The 19,298-nt window shown below is 44.0% G+C and overlaps 1 protein-coding gene across 1 annotated transcript in view; it reads left to right on the top strand.

The window, feature by feature from the left end:
- Positions 1-19,298, top strand: part of LOC309560585 (ficolin-2-like) — a gene marked incomplete at its 5' end in the record, with an annotated part of 135,957 nt that overhangs the window by 31,218 nt on the left and 85,441 nt on the right. The window contains 3 exons of the mRNA XM_082264214.1: positions 13,834-13,947; positions 15,924-15,968; positions 16,771-16,824. Coding sequence (XP_082120340.1) covers positions 13,834-13,947; positions 15,924-15,968; positions 16,771-16,824 — 213 coding nt within the window. The remainder of the gene's footprint in view (positions 1-13,833; positions 13,948-15,923; positions 15,969-16,770; positions 16,825-19,298) is intronic.

Below are 19,298 nucleotides of genomic sequence, written 5' to 3'. Positions count from 1 at the left end.
GACACACTCCTAAACCTAGTGGACAGCCTTCCCAGAAGAAATGAAGCTGTTATAGCTGCAAAGGGTGGGCCAACTCAATATTGAACCCTACAGACCAAGACTGGAATGTCATTAAAGTTCATGTGCGTGAAAAGGCAGGCATTCCAATATATTTGGTAATATAGTAGTGTATATCAAATGAAAAAGAAATAGTGAAAAATAAATATGTCCATCCAAGGATAAAAATATAACCTCCACAAAAGTACAAAAACATGTAAAAAGTTATTTACATAAAGTTCATATATGTGATAAGACAATACAAGGTGAAAATTCTGTTTAAGGAATTTCCAGCAATTTAGTAACAGGTCTTCCAAAGCAGCTTCTCTGCCAGTGAATGAAGTGAAAAAAACTCCACCACGCAAACATGCTCTTGTCAATAGCTGCACCTTACCAAAATGTTTGAGCAGCTATAACGGATGGCCAAACAAACTTTGTGTGTGCTCCAAGTGGTAACTAAGGAATCATCAGACCTCAGCCACCTCAGACAGCAGCCACCCATACAGTCGCGGCCGGTGTATTGAGGGCGCAGGGGCACCGCCCCCCCATCCATGCATCCGGCCCCCTAATCTGCATGCAGAGCGCCGGACGCATGGAGCTTAATGGGTTTTTTTTTTAAATAGGGTGATGCAAAGGGTGGAGCCGGGGTGCAGAGCAGTGCGCCCCGAGCCCACCCATTGTGTGACAATAGCTAATGAAAATTCGCTATTGTCACACCGATCCTCCTCCTGGCCAATCAGGAAGCGCGTCTGATATGCGCTTCCTGATTGGCCGCAAGGCAAACCCCATGCCATTGGCCGAAGGAGGAGGCGGGAGCGGGAGGACTGGAGGAGACGCGCCGCCGGGGGACACAGTGAGGAGAAGCCGCCGGGACTGAAGAGAAGCCGCCGCCGTGGCTGCTCCAGGGCTCCAGGTAAGTGCACTTGTCTCGGGGGGGGGGCAAACTGCATTGAAGGGGGCACGTACACACGCTGGTCACTGCATTGAAGGGGGCACGGCACGCTGGTCACTGCATTGATGGGGGCATGGCAAGCTGGTCACTGCATTGAAGGGGGCACAGCACGCTGGTCACTGCATTGATGGGGGCACGGCAAGCTGGTCACTGCATTGATGGGGGCACGGCAAGCTGGTCACTGCATTGATGGGGGCACGGCAAGCTGGTCACTGCATTGATGGGGGCATGGCAAGCTGGTCACTGCATTGATGGGGGCACGGCAAGCTGGTCACTGCATTGAAGGGGGCACGGCACACTGGTCACTGCATTGATGGGGGCATGCCAAGCTGGTCACTTCATTGAAGGGGGCACGGCACGCTGGTCACTGCATTGATGGGGGCACGGCAAGCTGGTCACTGCATTGAAGGGGGCACGGCACGCTGGTCACTGCATTAATGGGGGCACAGCAAGCTAGTCACTGCATTGATGGGGGCACGGCAAGCTGGTAACTGCATTAAGGGGGCACGGCACGCTGGTCACTGCATTGATGGGGGCACGGCAAGCTGGTCACTGCATTGATGGGGGCATGGCACGCTGGTCACTGCATTGATGGGGGCACGGCAAGCTGGTCACTGCTTTGATGGGGGCACGGCACGCTGGTCACTGCATTGATGGGGGCACGGCAAGCTTGTCACTGCATTGAAGGGGGCACGGCACGCTGATCACTGCATTGATGGGGGCACGGCAAGCTGGTCACTGCATTGATGGGGGCACGGCAAGCTGGTCACTGCATTGAAGGGGGCACGGCACGCTGGTCACTGCATTGATGGGGGCACGGCAAGCTGGTCACTGCATTGATGGGGGCATGGCACGCTGGTCACTGCATTGATGGGGGCACGGAAAGCTGGTCACTGCATTGATGGGGACACGGCAAACTGGTCACTGCATTGATGGGGGCACGGCACGCTGGTCACTGCATTGATGGGGGCACAGCAAGCTGGTCACTGCATTGAAGGGGGCACAGCACGCTGGTCACTGCATTGATGGGGGCACGGCAAGCTGGTCACTGCATTGATGGGGGCACGGCACGCTGGTCACTGCATTGATGGGGGCACGGCACACTGGTCACTGCATTGATGGGGGCACGGCAAGCTGGTCACTGCATTGATAGGGGCACGGCAAGCTGGTCACTGCATTGATGGGGGCACGGCAAGCTGGTCACTGCATTGAAGGGGGCACGGCACACTGGTCACTGCATTGATGGGGGCATGGCAAGCTGGTCACTTCATTGAAGGGGGCACGGCACGCTGGTCACTGCATTGATGGGGGCACGGCAAGCTGGTCACTGCATTGATGGGGGCACGGCACGCTGGTCACTGCATTGATGGGGGCACGGCAAGCTAGTCACTGCATTGATGGGGGCACGGCAAGCTGGTCACTGCATTGAAGGGGGCACAGCACGCTGGTCACTGCATTGATGGGGGCACGGCAAGCTGGTCACTGCATTGATGGGGGCACGGCACGCTGGTCACTGCATTGATGGGGGCACGGCAAGCTGGTCACTGCATTGATGGGGGCACGGCAAGCTGGTCACTGCATTGAAGGGGGCACGGCACGCTGGTCACTGCATTGATGGGGGCACGGCACGCTGGTCACTGCATTGATGGGGGCACAGCAAGCTGGTCACTGCATTGAAGGGGGCACAGCACGCTGGTCACTGCATTGATGGGGGCACGGCAAGCTGGTCACTGCATTGATGGGGGCACGGCACGCTGGTCACTGCATTGATGGGGGCACGGCACACTGGTCACTGCATTGATGGGGGCACGGCAAGCTGGTCACTGCATTGATAGGGGCACGGCAAGCTGGTCACTGCATTGATGGGGGCACGGCAAGCTGGTCACTGCATTGAAGGGGGCACGGCACACTGGTCACTGCATTGATGGGGGCATGGCAAGCTGGTCACTTCATTGAAGGGGGCACGGCACGCTGGTCACTGCATTGATGGGGGCACGGCAAGCTGGTCACTGCATTGATGGGGGCACGGCACGCTGGTCACTGCATTGATGGGGGCACGGCAAGCTAGTCACTGCATTGATGGGGGCACGGCAAGCTGGTCACTGCATTGAAGGGGGCACAGCACGCTGGTCACTGCATTGATGGGGGCACGGCAAGCTGGTCACTGCATTGATGGGGGCACGGCACGCTGGTCACTGTATTGATGGGGGCACGGCAAGCTGGTCACTGCATTGATGGGGGCACGGCAAGCTGGTCACTGCATTGAAGGGGGCACGGCACGCTGGTCACTGCATTGATGGGGGCACAGCAAGCTGGTCACTTCATTGAAGGGGGCACGGCACGCTGGTCACTGCATTGATGGGGGCACGGCAAGCTGGTCACTGCATTGATGGGGGCACGGCACGCTGGTCACTGCATTGATGGGGGCACGGCAAGCTGGTCACTGCATTGATGGGGGCACGGCAAGCTGGTCACTGCATTGATGGGGGCACGGCAAGCTGGTCACTGCATTGAAGGGGGCACGGCAAGCTGGTCACTGCATTGAAGGGGGAACGCACGCACGCTGGTCTCTGCATTGATGGGGGGGCACGGCACGCTGGTCACTGCATTGAATGGGGGCATGCTGTGGTAACTCTGCATTGAATGGGGGCATGCTGTGGTAACTCTTCATTGAATGGGGGCACGCTGTAGTAACTCTGCATTGAATGATGGCACGCTTTAGTAACTCTGCATTGAATGGGGGCACGCTGTAGTAACTCTGCATTGATGGGGGCACACTATACTTTGATTACTGAAGGCCCCTTTCACACCTTTGTGACCTCAAAGTCATGCAATTTTTTGCCGTGTTTTTTGCCGCTAAGCAATGCCTATTAGATTTTTTCTGTTTGCGTGCCCCCCCCCCCCCAAAAAAAAATTTTGAGCACCAGCCGCCACTGCACCCATATAGGCACTCAAATGCTATTTTTTCAGCTCAAGAGAAAACCAAAAGGGCTCTCATGGTGTAGTATTTAATTAAAATCTATTTAAATTTATTAAGGAAGTCCCCCATCCCCTTGCCTTGCCAATCTCCCGGGGCTGCGATGCACTATTGGCACACCCTCCCCTAGCCCGTCTCTGCTTCATCCGGGGTCAGGGTGGGGCGTGGGCACCTGCTGCATCAGCGCCATGTCAGTTGCCCCACCCTCGATTCTCCTTATATCGCGTGGATGGGGCAACCTAGTCCATCTTCCCTGACGCCTAGATGGGGCGGGGTGTCTCGTCCCCGACTGCGCCGGATATGAGATCATCTCTCCCCGCCCTACATTAGAGCGTCCACATTGCGTTGGCGGGTCTTGCCCTGGTTCAGAGGGTTGTGGAGTTAAAGGGCTTGGACGCCATCAGCACTTCACGCTGCCTCTCACAGCTAGCTGGTCCGGTGTTTTGTTTGTCACTTGCGCAGCCTCTTCATTATCATATTTTCACTTTTGGTAAGTTGCTTTATTTCATACTCCAACAATACTCTCTGCTATATTCTATCCTTTGGGTAATTGGCACTTCTGTAACACCTTTTCACCTTTTCTGAGGCTTTATTTCGGTTTTCTCTCACATCACCCAATTATTATTTGAATTCACTTGGGTTCCTTTTTCTCTATATATTTTTCTACATATAATTTTCTTATATACATATAATATACAAATTATCCCTAATTTGGCATTACCACTCTCTTATTCAATTAAAAGTATATCCTTTTTACCTAATAATCAATTATATACCCATATCATTTTAATAACACCCCTTCCCTTTTTGGATCATTTGGTCACAATGTGCTTAATTTTTTGGATACTGATGGTGTACCTATATGTCTCCTCCTCTGTGGGATGATTCTGCCAACTCCCCTCATCTCCTCCCCCCCCTGTATGCCGTTTGGGTCAATACCCGCCTCAGCCCCGGGTGAGACAGCTTCTGCTTTTGGGGGGACTTCCAGAATTATTGGGTCAGCACAGTAAGTAGCTGAATTCTACACTTAAAATTAGGAGCGACTTGTTATATTCCTTATTTTTGAGATTAGTATTCTAATATCAGTTTACTTTTACAGATCTATATATATACTTTTAATTAGCTCCTGATGAGTGGACGTAGAACCACGAAACGCGTAGAGCCTACAAGAAATTATGACATACCTCTTTGGAGATCAATTATATGTTGGTTATGCTATATAATATATTTATTACTATTGGAATTATTTATATGAATTATATGTTGGTTATGTCATATAATGCAATTATTACTACTGGAATTAATTATTTATATGAATTATACAATCCATGTTAGGTTGAATTGTGTATGTCTATCTGTATTTTTTATATTGTCTTAATTATGAATTTTTAATAAACAATCACCTTTTGGTGATCCTTATAGTAATCTGATAGTCAGCAATTGACTTACCTCATTCAAAGTCCCACGTTTTTTGAACAAATTGTTCTTCCTTTTGTATATTTAATATAAAGGTTAAAACATTACTCACAAAGCCAATGTAATAAACGAGCAGTGTATGGTATCAAAATACATGCGTCCTACTTTCTTCCTTGTGTTGCGTGTCTAACTTCCGGGTCCTGGCTGGCGTGATCATGTGACTCTCGTTGGCCCAACCCGATGCATTTCATCCCACGGACGTCATGAGTAGGCATCATGCCGAAAGGCCTTTTATACTAGCCGGGACATTAAGCAGGATTAGTGCGAATGCTCACAATTATGTAAAGAAGAGAATGTCTTCACCAGCTTTAATGTTCACACTGGAGCAAATTAAAGGATAAGTTCACCTTTTGTAACATGTTACACCCATATTCAAGGTGGAGCAGATTAAAGGATAAGTTCACCTTTTGTAACATATTACACCCATATTCAAGGTGGAGCAAATTAAACGATAAATTTACCTTTTGTAACATGTTACACCCATATTCAAGGTGAAACATGTAACATACAAATGGTATAAAGTGCGCTACTCTTTTTTTACATACCGCACTTTATACCATTTGTCAATCACAAATCAATGTGTCTGCACTGAGAGAGTGCAGCTGCCCTGAGCTTGTTGCTAAATAACATTGCTCAGATGTTATAATATTAACTTGATAACATGTAATACGTTCAAATGCACAACTCCCCCCCCACCAGGTCCCCATTTTGACTAGGATTGGATTTTCTCCTCCCGCTCACTGTCACAATCTACAGAAAACACGGCCGAGCAGGGCAGTGTTCTATGAATGGGAAAACTACAAGTCCCAACAGCCTTTGTGGCTGTCAGCTTGTGTTTCTGAATGAACTACCATGGCCCTATTGAGCGCTCTGATATTTCATTGTTTCTTCCTATCAGTGTGTATCCGACTGCCTATACAATGTACTACTAGTACTAACTAGCAGGGACCCATACAATGTGCTACCAGTGCACACTAGCAGGGCCATACAATGTACTACTAGTACACAATAGCAGGGCTGAATAAAAAAAAAAAAAACTGACAGCTCTGAAGGAGCCACTGTACTAACCATTCGATGTTAGTACAGTGATCTCCCACACAGTTCTCTTTTGTCAATCCGGTCAATGGCTGAAAGGGATGATTTGGAACCGATCGGCAGACCTTTTTCGGTCATGCCCCATCAGCTTCCGTTTGTCCGGCTGCAGTACACACGGGCCAAATGTTGGATGGTTTCTATTGAACCGGCCAGTGCCACCCGGCATTAGGCCCATGTGTACTAGGCTTTTGTGTGTACCATTTATCATGAGATGGGTGCACGAGCCAGAAACAAATGGGTATTTCAAGACCTTTTGTTGTTTTGTTTTTTGCATGAAGGATAAAATTTGTATTGATGTCTTTGTCCCTGCTTAGGGGAATCTTGCTCTCTATGATTGCCCTAATGACTAATGTCACTGGAACTAAAAAGTGATGGAAAATACTGAAATTTAAGTTGTTAAGAGGAACAAAGGGTGAATCTTTCACTAGGGACATTTGCTCAACTGACAATTGAACAGGGCATTTCCCCTCATTTTGAAAAATTTTCTCTTTCTTTCTGCTGTGTTTACAGGACAGGAAATTAAAGGAAATCTTTCCAATGTGATTAAGATGATGAGAAAACCGAAATGGGATTAAAGGGTATATTCTTTCTTTTGGTCTGTGTTATATACCATTGAAATAATTTTGTTACATTTATTTTATAAATAAAAAAATGCCAGTGGATCCTGCCAAAAATCTTGTCATTTGATACCGTGACGTCACAAGGGGCAGAGTCTTATGGCAACACCAATGGATGGCCACGCCCCGTGGCTATATAAGAACTGGCAGACATCGGAGATCACACATAGGTGTCGAAGGAGGATTGGGTTATCGGCGGAAAAGATAGCAGCGGCGAAAAGATAACAGCAGCGGAAGAGAAGACCGCACCGGAGGGAGAAGACCGGAGGAGGAACACATCACCGGAGGGAGAAGACCGGAGGAAGAACACACGTTGGAGCTACGAAGAGGGACATTCTTCACTTTTATTAAAGGACTTGTCAAAAAATGGCTCTTGTTTTTATTTACACTACACTGCTTTTTTTTAGGGGTGAATGGGTAGGGGTACAATGTACCCCAAACTCATTCACATGGGGGGGTGGAATCTGGGGGCCCTCTTGTTAAAGGTGGCTTCCAGATTCCGATAAGCTCCCTGCTCGCAGACCCCCACAAGCACCACCCAGGGTAGTTGGGAAGAGGCCCTTGTCCCCATCAATAAAACCCCCCTCCATGTTGAGGGCAGGAGGGGGGACGCTCTGTTTTTTTTTTGGCTTGGAGTTTCCCCTCAAAGTCCATACCAGACCAAAGGGTCTGGTATGGTCTTGGGGAGGTTCATGCCTTTATTTATTTTATTATTTATTTATTTTTTATTTTGGCGAGGGGAATCTCCCCTCAAGATTTATACCAGACTCAAAGGGCCTGGTATGGTTGAATCAAAGTTGGATCTCATTAATTGAAGTCGCATGGAAGTCGGACATGAAGTCGCAGGGCAAAGTCGGTTCGGAAGTTGTATGTACGTGTCGGATCAGTGTGAACATAGCCTTCATCAGAGAAAATGTGAGAATGGAGGCTCTGTTTGAGAATTCATTCTGAAGCAGCATCATGAGCACTGCAGCACCCCTTCTAAGACACCTGTCTGATGGGACTAGTTATGTAAGGTTATAACCAGATTTCTTGGATTCAGCTATGCAATCATTTTTAGATTGCAACTAACTAATAAAAGCATTGTACTCATTCCAAGCTACACCTTCTGTTTTCACCAGATGTGCATTGGTCATGTAATTTCATGGTGTCCTTCGTTGCCCTGTATGCACAGTCTGCAGAATGCCGCACATGGCATGGCACTGCAGAGGTTAACGCATGATCACTGTCTGTAGTATGAGAACTGACACTTACTATGAAGAAACGACATTTCAAGAAGTTTCCTCTTTTCTCAATCTAGTTCTGGAGCAGATGAGAGTTAAACAGTTATTAGATCTGACACAGACACAAACAGGCAGAGCATTCATAGACACAAAGAGAACTCTCCATGGAGCTTGTAGGTGTTTTTTATTACATTAGCACTCCCTTATTTGGTATGCACCATGGAAAGGTGGCAACGGTAAGGGATCCTGTGTGACAAAGAACAGGGAATTGTCTTGTCCCTTTAGCGAAAGGGAAAGGCTAGCTGAAGCAAACAGGGGGAACCAATCAGCCATGACACTACAAATTGCAGTCACATCTTGTGAACCTATCTTTACACAGTAAAGCAAACAAACACAGTAAAGCACACAAACTACACTAATACCTGGATAAAACCAGGAAAACATTTGAAAATGCACAATGGGCCCAAGCTACTGCTTTTGTTTGTACATTGTTAAAATTGTTCAGTAATAAGGTATAAAATCAAACAATGTCTTGTTAATGTGTTCAGTGAAGATAATCAGCAAATGCTTGGTTGGAACAGTTTAGTAGCTGGTTAAGGTAAGGAGTGATTGGTGGTTTAGTGACAGAGGATCTATGAGCGGCAGTGGACTGGGTAGGTCTAAGCTCCTATTCCTATGAGCCTTGCATGTGGTGCATAATCTCCTATGGACTAGATGTGGAACCAGTGGGAATTGTGATTCCTGACCAGGCTAATAAATTAGGCAAAGTAATACCTAAGTGTGTTTAGAGCCGGGCAAAGTTGGAGTCGGCATGTTGCAGATGCAAAGCTTTACTGTAGGCCCAGCACTAATAACTGGCTTGACAACTCAGTCATCAAAGGGCCACTACAAACTAGTCATTAACAGATGGTGGTGTTAGAGATTTTATTTGATCCTAATATCTGTGGTGACATCTTCCCAGCAAACCAGTCTTTCTTGGCACTACTAATTTTAGATAATGGCTCAGACTTCACACCGCCATGGTTCTCTGGTGGAAGATTTAATTGTGAAGATTCAAATTCACTGAACAGTCCTGATTTAGGAAGCTGAAGTCTGGGCTCGAAAAAATGTTTCCTTTGCTGTGGACTCCCTCTGAACTGCAAGGGTTAAATGCACATTTTATCTAGAGGGACCACTGCAAGGGCAACTTCTACAAACCTGAGTTCAACTTTGAAGCAGAACTATAGGAAAAACTTTTTTTTTCATTTTGGCTAGAGCAAGGGCGGGTTATCACCCCTGTCAATTTTTTTTTTCGCCATCAGTGTCCTATTGTGGAGATTTCCTTCCACTTCTTGTCCCATAGCCAAACAGGAAGTGAGAGGAAATCCCTGGAAATTACGGGAATTCCTTGGGGACCCCCAGGTCACCAGAACTAGTGTCCCCATTGGAAGATTTCCCCTCTATTACTTTGCTGGGGACAACCCAAAATGTGGGATTCTATCCAAAATAAAATAAAAAAGGTTTTGCTCATAAGTATTTCTTTAAAAACCTGTTTGAACTATCTGCTTTTCTAAACTGAGAGGATGGTTTGAATCAGAAACAAACAAAAATGTAATAGAAGTAGCTTATTACAGTGTGGTATCGGTAAGACAACATTTGAAATTATCACACCATCAAAGACAGCAAGAAGTAAAGGTGATCTGCATTTTAGGGACTGTTCTTCACAAAGATATCTAGAAAATGTATGGTCCTCTCTACCGCACTACATCTAAATTTCACTTTTGCTGTGCAGTAGAAGACATTATAAGTCTTTTATCAACCAACCAGCTACATATGTCTTCATTAAAAACTTCAACTGAGGACATGACATGGATCATTGTTCTAAAATTAAAATGGGGAATTTGGGAATTTCAGCAATCTGATGGTTTGCATCTCCACTATGCACCGAGTAAAACTTTATAATACATCTTGACTGTTGATCTACAAAAGTTGTGATCTACCTCAAAATTGCACATAAAAAGTTGAAGAAAAGGTAAAGAAAAAAACTAGAGCCAGGGCCAATCCTGGGTGGGTGCCAGCTAAGGCAGAGAGGGGGCAACGAAGCTCAAGTGGCAGTGGCATACCAACGGGGGGCTGGGGGGGTGCCACACATTGGGGGGTGTCATCCTAGCGCACCCCCGTTAGAGTCCTCTCCTTCCTTGTCCTCTCCTTGTGTGTGTGTGTGATATCATTTGCTGCTCAGTGATTGCAGTATTCTAGTCTGCATCTCCCCAAGGTAATACTTAAAATCTGGCCTGTTAGTGTGCCCTGAGGACCGGAGTTGAGAAACACTGATTTAGGCCACTATGTATTCTAAAGCCACGTTTTTATCCAGTGTTTGACAGTTAGGTTTTGGGGTTAGCAGTTAGATTGGGGTTTAGATGTTGGGTTAGTTTGTAGCTAGAAAAGAGAGAATAGGCTAAATATTGGGGTTTGAACCATGTTTTTAGTTGGGTTTAGGAGTAGGACTAGGTACAGTGTATACTCTTAAAGCATAACTCCAAATTTACTTTTATTTTAAATAGTTTTTTTGGACCAAGGTGGCCCAAATTAACTTTCCCTTTCCTAACTAATGTGGCTGATATCAGCGATGTATGAATAGCTACATAGAGTATACAGATCTGTGTCCCACAGCGGTATGGAGACTTCCCGTCTGCTGCCAGAACAAAACCAAGTCAGGCTGAATACTGCTCAGCCATTCACAGAAAGCCTTCTATTTTTTTTTATCAATTAATTCAAGGCTTCCTATGATTGGCTGAAAAGGAGAGACAGGTGGATGAAAGCACAATTTCCACTTTGGTGAATCAGAGGAAGCTTTGTATTCACTGATAAAAATGCAAGGCTTTCTGCAACTTGCTCATCTCAATTTTGTTCTGATAGCAGGTGGAGATTCCCTGTCCCTCTGCCAGAACACAGTGCTGTATACTGTATGTGGCTGATGCTATCTACTGTTTATACAGTGCTGACAGAATCTGCATCAATTATCAAAGGAAATAATTCATTTGGGCCAGCTTGGCCAAACAAATTATATGAAAAGTGAAAGCAAACATGGAGTTAAGCTTTAACCTTCCTAGCGGTATTCCAGAGTGTGGCTCGGGGTTAAATTTCAGAGCCAAAAGCGGTAACCCCGAACCACACTCGGGGTACCGCTAGGAAGATCGCTGGATTCTGACCACCAGGATCCAGCGATGTATCTCGGCGGTGTCTGGCGCGGATCTTCCTCCCGATCCTCTCCGTGCCCCGGCTTCTGTCTGTGGACACCGGCGGCAAATTCAATTGTAAAACACACCAAACACACTGATACAATTCAAAATAAAAAAAAAAATCACATTAGTTTGCCCCCTCAGTGCCCTTTCCTGCAGTTTTACTGTACCTTTTTTATATATATATATATATATATATATATATATATATATATATATATATGTGTGTGTATACATACATACATACTTTAACTTATTTATAGTTTTTAATTATATTATAATTTATGATTTTGTGTTTCAAACTTTATCATACCCAAGATGTTATAAAGAAGAACGCACAGTAAAAAAAAATCATATGTAAATAGTAGTTGGTTTGGGCTGCTCATTCTTAAGAATTACATGCCAAATAATGGTACCGCTTTCAGCACCTAAAATACGAAAGAATCATACCGCCAGGGAGGTTAAAGACTACACTTTATTCTACAATTCTACACTTAGAATTATGGTTATTTGCTATAGTGAGGTTTGGAGTTTAAACACAAAGTTGAACGTTAGTGTGAGGTTCAAGTGTTAGCATTGAGGAGTGAGTTGACTGGAGTTAGCATTAGGTTGGAGATAGGGCTAACAGGTAAGGGTAGGGATAAGAGGGGTGCTTGGGATTTTGTAGATTTTTCCTCTGGTGGCTATTCGCACAATACAGTCAGCAATATTGATAAATATCAGCTGATCATTAAACCAGAATACTCTTTAAGTGGTTAAGTTATCCTGACTGGGCGGCATATGACATCCAGCAGGATAAGCCGCTTGCGCGTGCAGAATGGCGATCAGTGGAGCTGTGTGTTGCTCTGACACACCGCATCTCCGATCCCGGTAAAGAGCCTATGACATAGGCTCTTTACCATGTGATCAGCTGTGTCTAATCACAGCTGGTCACATCGTAACCAGGAAGTGCCGTTTATCGGCTTTCCTCAGTTCGCGCTGACAATGCGGGAGTCTAGGAGAGGCGATCGGCAGCTCTCCTGACAGGGGGGTCTGCGCTCATAATCAGCGCATTGATTATCAGTGCAGACCCATCAAGGATGCCCACTAGGAATGCCATCCTGTGCCCACCAGAGATGCCAACCCATACCCACCAGGGATGCCAATCAGTACTTATCAAAGATGCCAGTCAGTGCCTATTATGGATGCCAATCAGTGCCTATTATTAATGCCTGTCAGTGCCTCATCAGTGCTGCCTACCAGTCCCATCTATCAGTGCCCATCATACCACCGATTAGTGCCCATCAGTGCCACCAATAAGAGCCAACCAATCAGTGCCACCTATCAGTGCCCATCAGTGCCCATCAGTGCCACCTATCACTGCCCATCAGTGCTGCATATCAGTGCCACCTATCAGTGTCCATCAGTACTGCAAATTAGTGCCTCATCATCAGGGCCACCATATCAGTGCCCATCAGTGCAGCCTCATCAGTGCTTGTCAGTGCAGATGAAAACATATTATTTACAAAAATGTTTAATGTAAACAAAGAAAAACTATTTTTTTCACAATTTTCACAATTTGTTTACCAAAAAATAAAAAACCCAGTGGTGGTCAAATACCACCAAAGGAAAGTTCTATTTGTGGGGAAAAAATGATAAAAATGTTGTTTAGTTACAGTGTTTCATGACCGTGCAATTGTCATTCAAAATGTGACACTGCTGAAAGCTGAAAATTGGCCTTGGCAGTAAGGGGGTGAAAGTGCCATGTATTGAAGTGGTTAAAGACTGAGAAATAAAAGATTTAGAGTCCTTTCAGAAAAACAGTAAAAAATGAGGATGGGAGCAGAAAGGCCCAGCCCAGTATGTTGGCCCTTCGAAAGTAAACAATGGCGGTTCCCAGGTATCCATCCCCAAAGGCTTGGTTTAAAAGTGGGTACTTTTTAAAATCATTATTTTTTTAGACCAGCAAATAAACCCATGGTGTTCTGAATAATACCGCTATTTACATGGCAGGATTGTAAGTGAACACCCCACCCACTGAATGTTTAGAGCTCTCACAAGATCTTTGCTTGACCAACACACTTAAAGTAGATATGACTGCTTAGAATTACTGGGTTTGGTCAGCTTGTACAACAGAAATTAATACTTGACCAGTAAATTCTCAAGTGATAAAAATCTTGTAGTGTGCTTCAGGCTTAACTTATGTGAAATCAAATTATTCTAACCTTTGCCTTTTTTGTTCTTAATCTTGTTTCAGAGGTGAAAATCCATGACGTTGGAGATTCGAATAAGTTGACAATTCTACAAGGATGTCCAGGAGCTCCTGGGAAACAGGGTCTTGCAGGACTGCCAGGAGTGAAAGGCGAGAGAGGTATTTAAACAAAACCATAAAGTCTAAATAGAATTTTTAACTTTTTTAAGCAGGCATGGATGCTCGGGCAAATTTTTAATGGAATTTTATTTTTAAAAAGTTTGTGAACAAGCAGGCTTTTAATACAGAAGAGACATGCTGTGTCCCTTCTGCATAAAGTATTTTTACCTGTATGTTTAAACTGTGCAATGAGCTGCGCCGGGCAGCCCAGTGTGCAATTTTGAATGTGCCGTGATAAATTAACTCATCATCTTAGCCCGGCCAATAAAATAGGCTGAAGAGCAGAACCCAGAAGAAGACTGGTCGAAGATGTAAGCAGTTGGTAGGGAGCTCCTGGAAATCACATCCCTGGAGTGAAGGGAAGTATAGCTCCACCTGTTTATGCTGTGAAATCAATTTTTCCATAGGTGGGTAACCTTGTTTTCAATAGTACAGGCTTGTTTCCATGACATGAACATGGGCTCTTTAAGTATGCAAAGTGCCCAGTGGAAGATGCTGTGCCTGTGTTGGAACTGTTGAAGTGGATTAAGGCAGGAAAACATCTTTATCACTCATCCTGCAACAAACTTGCTTTTACATATTAGTCAGGTTGAAAAAAGACACACGTCCATCTACTTGAACCAATAAAAGAGAGCAAAAAAAAAAAATACCATCCCATATACACAATCCTTTACCCACAGTTGATCCAGAGGAAGGCGAAAAACCCCAGCAAAGCATGATCCAATTTGCTACAGCAGAGAAAAAAGGCCCTTCCTGATTCCCAAAAGGCAATCGGATATTTCCTGGATCAACTTTACCATTATAAATGTTAGTACCCAGTTATATTGTGTACATTTAGGAAAGAATCCAGACATTTTTTTTAAAGCAATCTACTGAGCTGGCCAAAACCAGCTCTTGAGGGAGTCTATTCCACATTTTCATAGCTCTTACTGTAAAGAAACCTTTCTGTATTTGAAGATGAAATCTTTTTTTCTAGAAGTAAAGAGTGACCCTTGCCCTCTGTGATGACCTTAAAGTGAACAACTCAACACCAAGTTCACTGTATGGGCTACCTATGTATTTATACATGTTGATCATATTCCCCCTTGATCTCCTCTTCTCAAGAAAGAATAAATTCAGTTCCTCTAATCTTTCCTCATAGCTGAGCTCCTCCATGCCTCTTATCAGTTTAGTTGCCCTTCTCTGCACTTTCTCCAGTTCCCCAATATCCTTTTTGAGACCTGGTGCCCAAAACTGCATATTCCAGATGAGGTCTTTGTACAGGGGCTTTTGCTGAAGTCGTTTTGTTTAAAGTAGAACTATACATGTTTTTTTCATTTTTATAGGGTTATAACACCTGTCAGTTTTATTTTTGCCATCTGTATCCAATAGCCAAAAGAGGAAATGAGAAGAAATCCCTCCAAAGTAAGAAAACCCCTGGCTATATCGCCAGGGTCCCCAGAACTAGTGTCCCCATTCTGAGATTTCCCCACTATTACTGTCTTGGGCACAATCCAAAAGAAAAAGTAAAACTGGTAAATAGGACAAATAGAGAAGCTAAATCTCTGGTTTACACCTATGCATTTTTTAGTGCGTTTTCAGATTTGTAGAAACACATTACAGTCCATTTAACATGGTTTCCTATGGGTCACATTCACATCTGTGCATTTTAAAGAAAGGGCAAGAGACTTTTTACTGGTTTTTGGTTTCGTAGACTTCAATGGATCAAAAACGTGTATTGAAAAACCTGGTGTATGCAAACTGCAACCTGCATAGGTGAATAGGTGTGAACTGGGCCTAACAGGGGCACAAACAGCAAAAAAAAATCTGACAAGGGTCCTAAACCCTCTCCACTCCATTCAAACTTAAGACAAAGTTTAATGCATCGTTTTCATAAAAGAAGGGTAATTTATATCTGATTTGTCTAGAAGGATGTGGATATTTTAATTTACTCATATACTCTAAATTCTCATATTTTCTTTTTTTTAATCCTAAAGGACCTGCTGGCCCTCCTGTAGCTCGTGGAAAAAAAGGAGAGAAAGGTAACATAAGTATTAAAAGCTTACTGTACTTACACCCAGTAGACACTTCAGAATGTGTCATGGACTTCATGTTGTACAATCCATTTCAAGAGGAATGGCCTGGTCCAAAAAATTATACAATTTACCTATACGAATATACAGTATATATTTCCCTTATACAGTTCCAATCTTTCAGAGCTAGATAGATAGGAGTTGATTTATTAAACAAACAGACTGTTCACTTTGCAAGGAAAGTTGAACTTTACAGGGGAGTTTTCCCCAGAGCTCAGGAATTGAGGTGAAGCCCTTCTTACTTCCATTATCCAATCATGTGCAAGCAAAAATGCTGTGTTTTTTTTTTTAAGTTTCCTTGCACGTGACTGGGTATTCGTTAGGAAGTGAAACCATATTCACTAAGCTCTGGGGAAAAAAATCTTTGCAAAGTGCAACTTCCCTTGCATTGTGAACAGCCTATTTGCCTTAAGTAAATCAACTCCAAAGTTTCTAGTATTTAAGGAAAAGTGTATGTTTTAAATAATGTCTTGCAAGGACCGTGTTTGCCTGCACGGGATGCACAAGTGTTTTGTGCATCTGCGTGCAGGCAGTCCCATTCATGTCTATTGGAACACAGTGGCTGTCCGTCCAGCTGCTGCGTCCCAATAGACATGAATGGGACTGCCTGTAGAAGGATGCATGGAACACCTGTGCATCCCGTGCAGGCAAACACAGCCCCTTGCACAGATGTACACCTAAGTATGCCCATGTGATCAAGGCCTTACTGAAAAAGACAGATTTTTTTTTTATTAACTTTCTTTTTTTTTAGGTGAAAAGGGAGATACTGGAGAAAAAGGAGCATCGGGGCTTCCTGGGCCACAAGGTAACAAAAAACATTTCTTCCTTCAAAATTCATACACAGACTATAAAGATATACAATGTCTTGAAAATGTATTCATACCCCTTGAAATTGTCCACATTTTGTCATGTTACAACCAAAAACTTAAATTTATTTTATTGTGATTTTATGTGATAGACCAAAACAAAGTGGCACATAATTGTGAAGTGTGAAATGATAAATTATTTTCAAAACATTTTACAAATATTGTGAAAAGTGTGGCGTGCATTTTTATTCAGCCCTCCTGAGTCAATACTTTGGAGAATCACCTTTCTCTTCAATTAAAGCTGCAAGTGTTTTGGGCATGTCTCTATCAGCTTTGCACCTCTAGAGTGAAATTTATGCCCATTCTTCTTCGCAAAATAGCTTAATCTCTGTCAAATTGGATGGAGAGCGTCTGTGAACAGCAATTTTCAAGTCTTGCTACAGATTCTTAACTGGATTTTGGTCTGGACTTTGACTGGGCCATTCTAACATATGAATGTGCTTTGATCTAAGCCATTCCATTGTAGCTCTGGCTGTATGTTTAGGGTCATAATAAAACAAACCTTAGTGCTGCTCTAAATAATATCACATAAAACAATCAAAAATTATTGAATAACAACAACTGCTAAAACCTCAGTTGTGACAAGTGTGTTCTATACTATGGATAACATGTAAATTATTAATGCTTGTGATACAATCAGATGCTTTTTTAAAAACATAAAGTCCACATCTATGCAAATTTCATGTAAATATATTGTGATGATCCTTCCCGCCACTGACATCCCTGTTGTATAGGGTGCTAACTCTTCCTTCTTTCATGCAGTTAAATGAACACATCCATGTGCCACCACGATGAGAGCTCCCCCACTTATAATTGTGTTCTCACCTCAAATGATGTGACCTCGCACCTAAGCTTGGTCTTATAATGCCTTTTTGCCTCTCCCCGAACCCGGGATGAGCATCCAGTTTGCCCCAATAGGTACTGCTTGTCTCCTCACTCCACTCCTCCACAGTCGTGTTGCAATGCCACATACAAAGAAAGAATTCAATAGTGCTTATACTCTTAAAAGCATATCTTTATTAAAAACAATAGTATGGGTACTCACATTTTGCCGGTGCTTCCAGTGCACCAGTCTAAACATACAAAATATCCTCCAACAGCAGTTTCATTCGTGCCTGCAAGCCTTCAGTCTACACTCCTGGAGGCTGGTTCTGTCTAGCCGCTGGGTGCCGTCACTGTTCTTGCCCCTCCCCTATGCATATTGACACAGGTCTTCATCAGGGGGATATTCTATTTGACTGACTAACTTTTTATACTGGGTCATGCCCAATTTTCTTATAGCTCATTGAGAGCAGCCATTTTCTGTGTGATCAAATTCACCAATTCACAGCAACATCTTGTGCATAATTTGAAACAAACTGACAGCAATGTAAAATCATAGCCATATTGTTAACAATAAATATATTATGAAACCTACTAGTTAATTAGGTGTGACCTAAACTTCTCCTTTTTTGGGGTCCACTAAGGCTGCCATCAGCGCGAAGAGCATCCAAATACATAATCCTAACGTCCCAAATATTCTTGACATTGCTATGAGTATGACTATGATAAAGCACATTTTGCCACTTCCAATCCCCTATTCTTATTGATTACTTATAAAACATCCCAAGTGAAACTCCTTGTTCAAGCCTCCCGGCACTAAAGATTCTAATTCATATATCCAGCACAACTCACGTTTACCGAGTTCCCATACAAAATTGCCTCCTCTCCAGTGTTTTTTTTTTTTGGGGGCTTCAATACCCCAAAATTGTAGGCCCCTGCAATCTTTACTTTGTTTGTCTCTAAAGTGTATCGACAAAAAATGTTTGTCAAACCCTATGTTAATATTGTGTACATGTTCTTTAATTCTTTCTTTAAGTGTTCTCTTAGTTCTGCCTATATAGAGTAGGTTGCAAGGACATTTTATGACATACACCACTACCTTGGTGTCACATGACACGAAATCCTTTGTTATAGATTCTATTTGTTTTGGGGCTCACAAATGATGACCTTTTTTTCATATTGCGGAGTACTCTAATACAGCTATAACATCTTTCATAGCCATGAAATCCATTAATATCCCAAAAGGAAAATACAAGTAGGGGAGGGGCAAGGACATACTATTGTTTTTAATAAAGAAATGCTTTTAAGGATATAAGCACTATTGAATTCTTTCTTAGTATGTGGCATTGCAACTGGGCTGTGGAGGAGTGGAGTGACAAGCAGTACCTATTGGGGTTAACTGGAAAAGAGGAGAGGCAAAAAGGCGGTAGTAGACCGAGCTTAGGTGCGAGGGCACATCCTTTGAGGTGAGAACCCAACTATAAGGGGGAGAGGGGGCTCTGATCGTGGTGGCACATGGATGTTTTCATTTACCTACACGAGAGGAGAAGGAAGAGTGAGCACCCTATACAACACGGATGTCGGTGGCCGG

This window comes from Pelophylax lessonae, assembly GCF_965119305.1.
Source record: "Pelophylax lessonae genome assembly, chromosome: 7".
NCBI lineage: Eukaryota > Metazoa > Chordata > Amphibia > Anura > Ranidae > Pelophylax > Pelophylax lessonae.
Note: the sequence above shows the minus strand (reverse complement) of the source record. Positions and strands in the feature narration are given on the sequence as shown.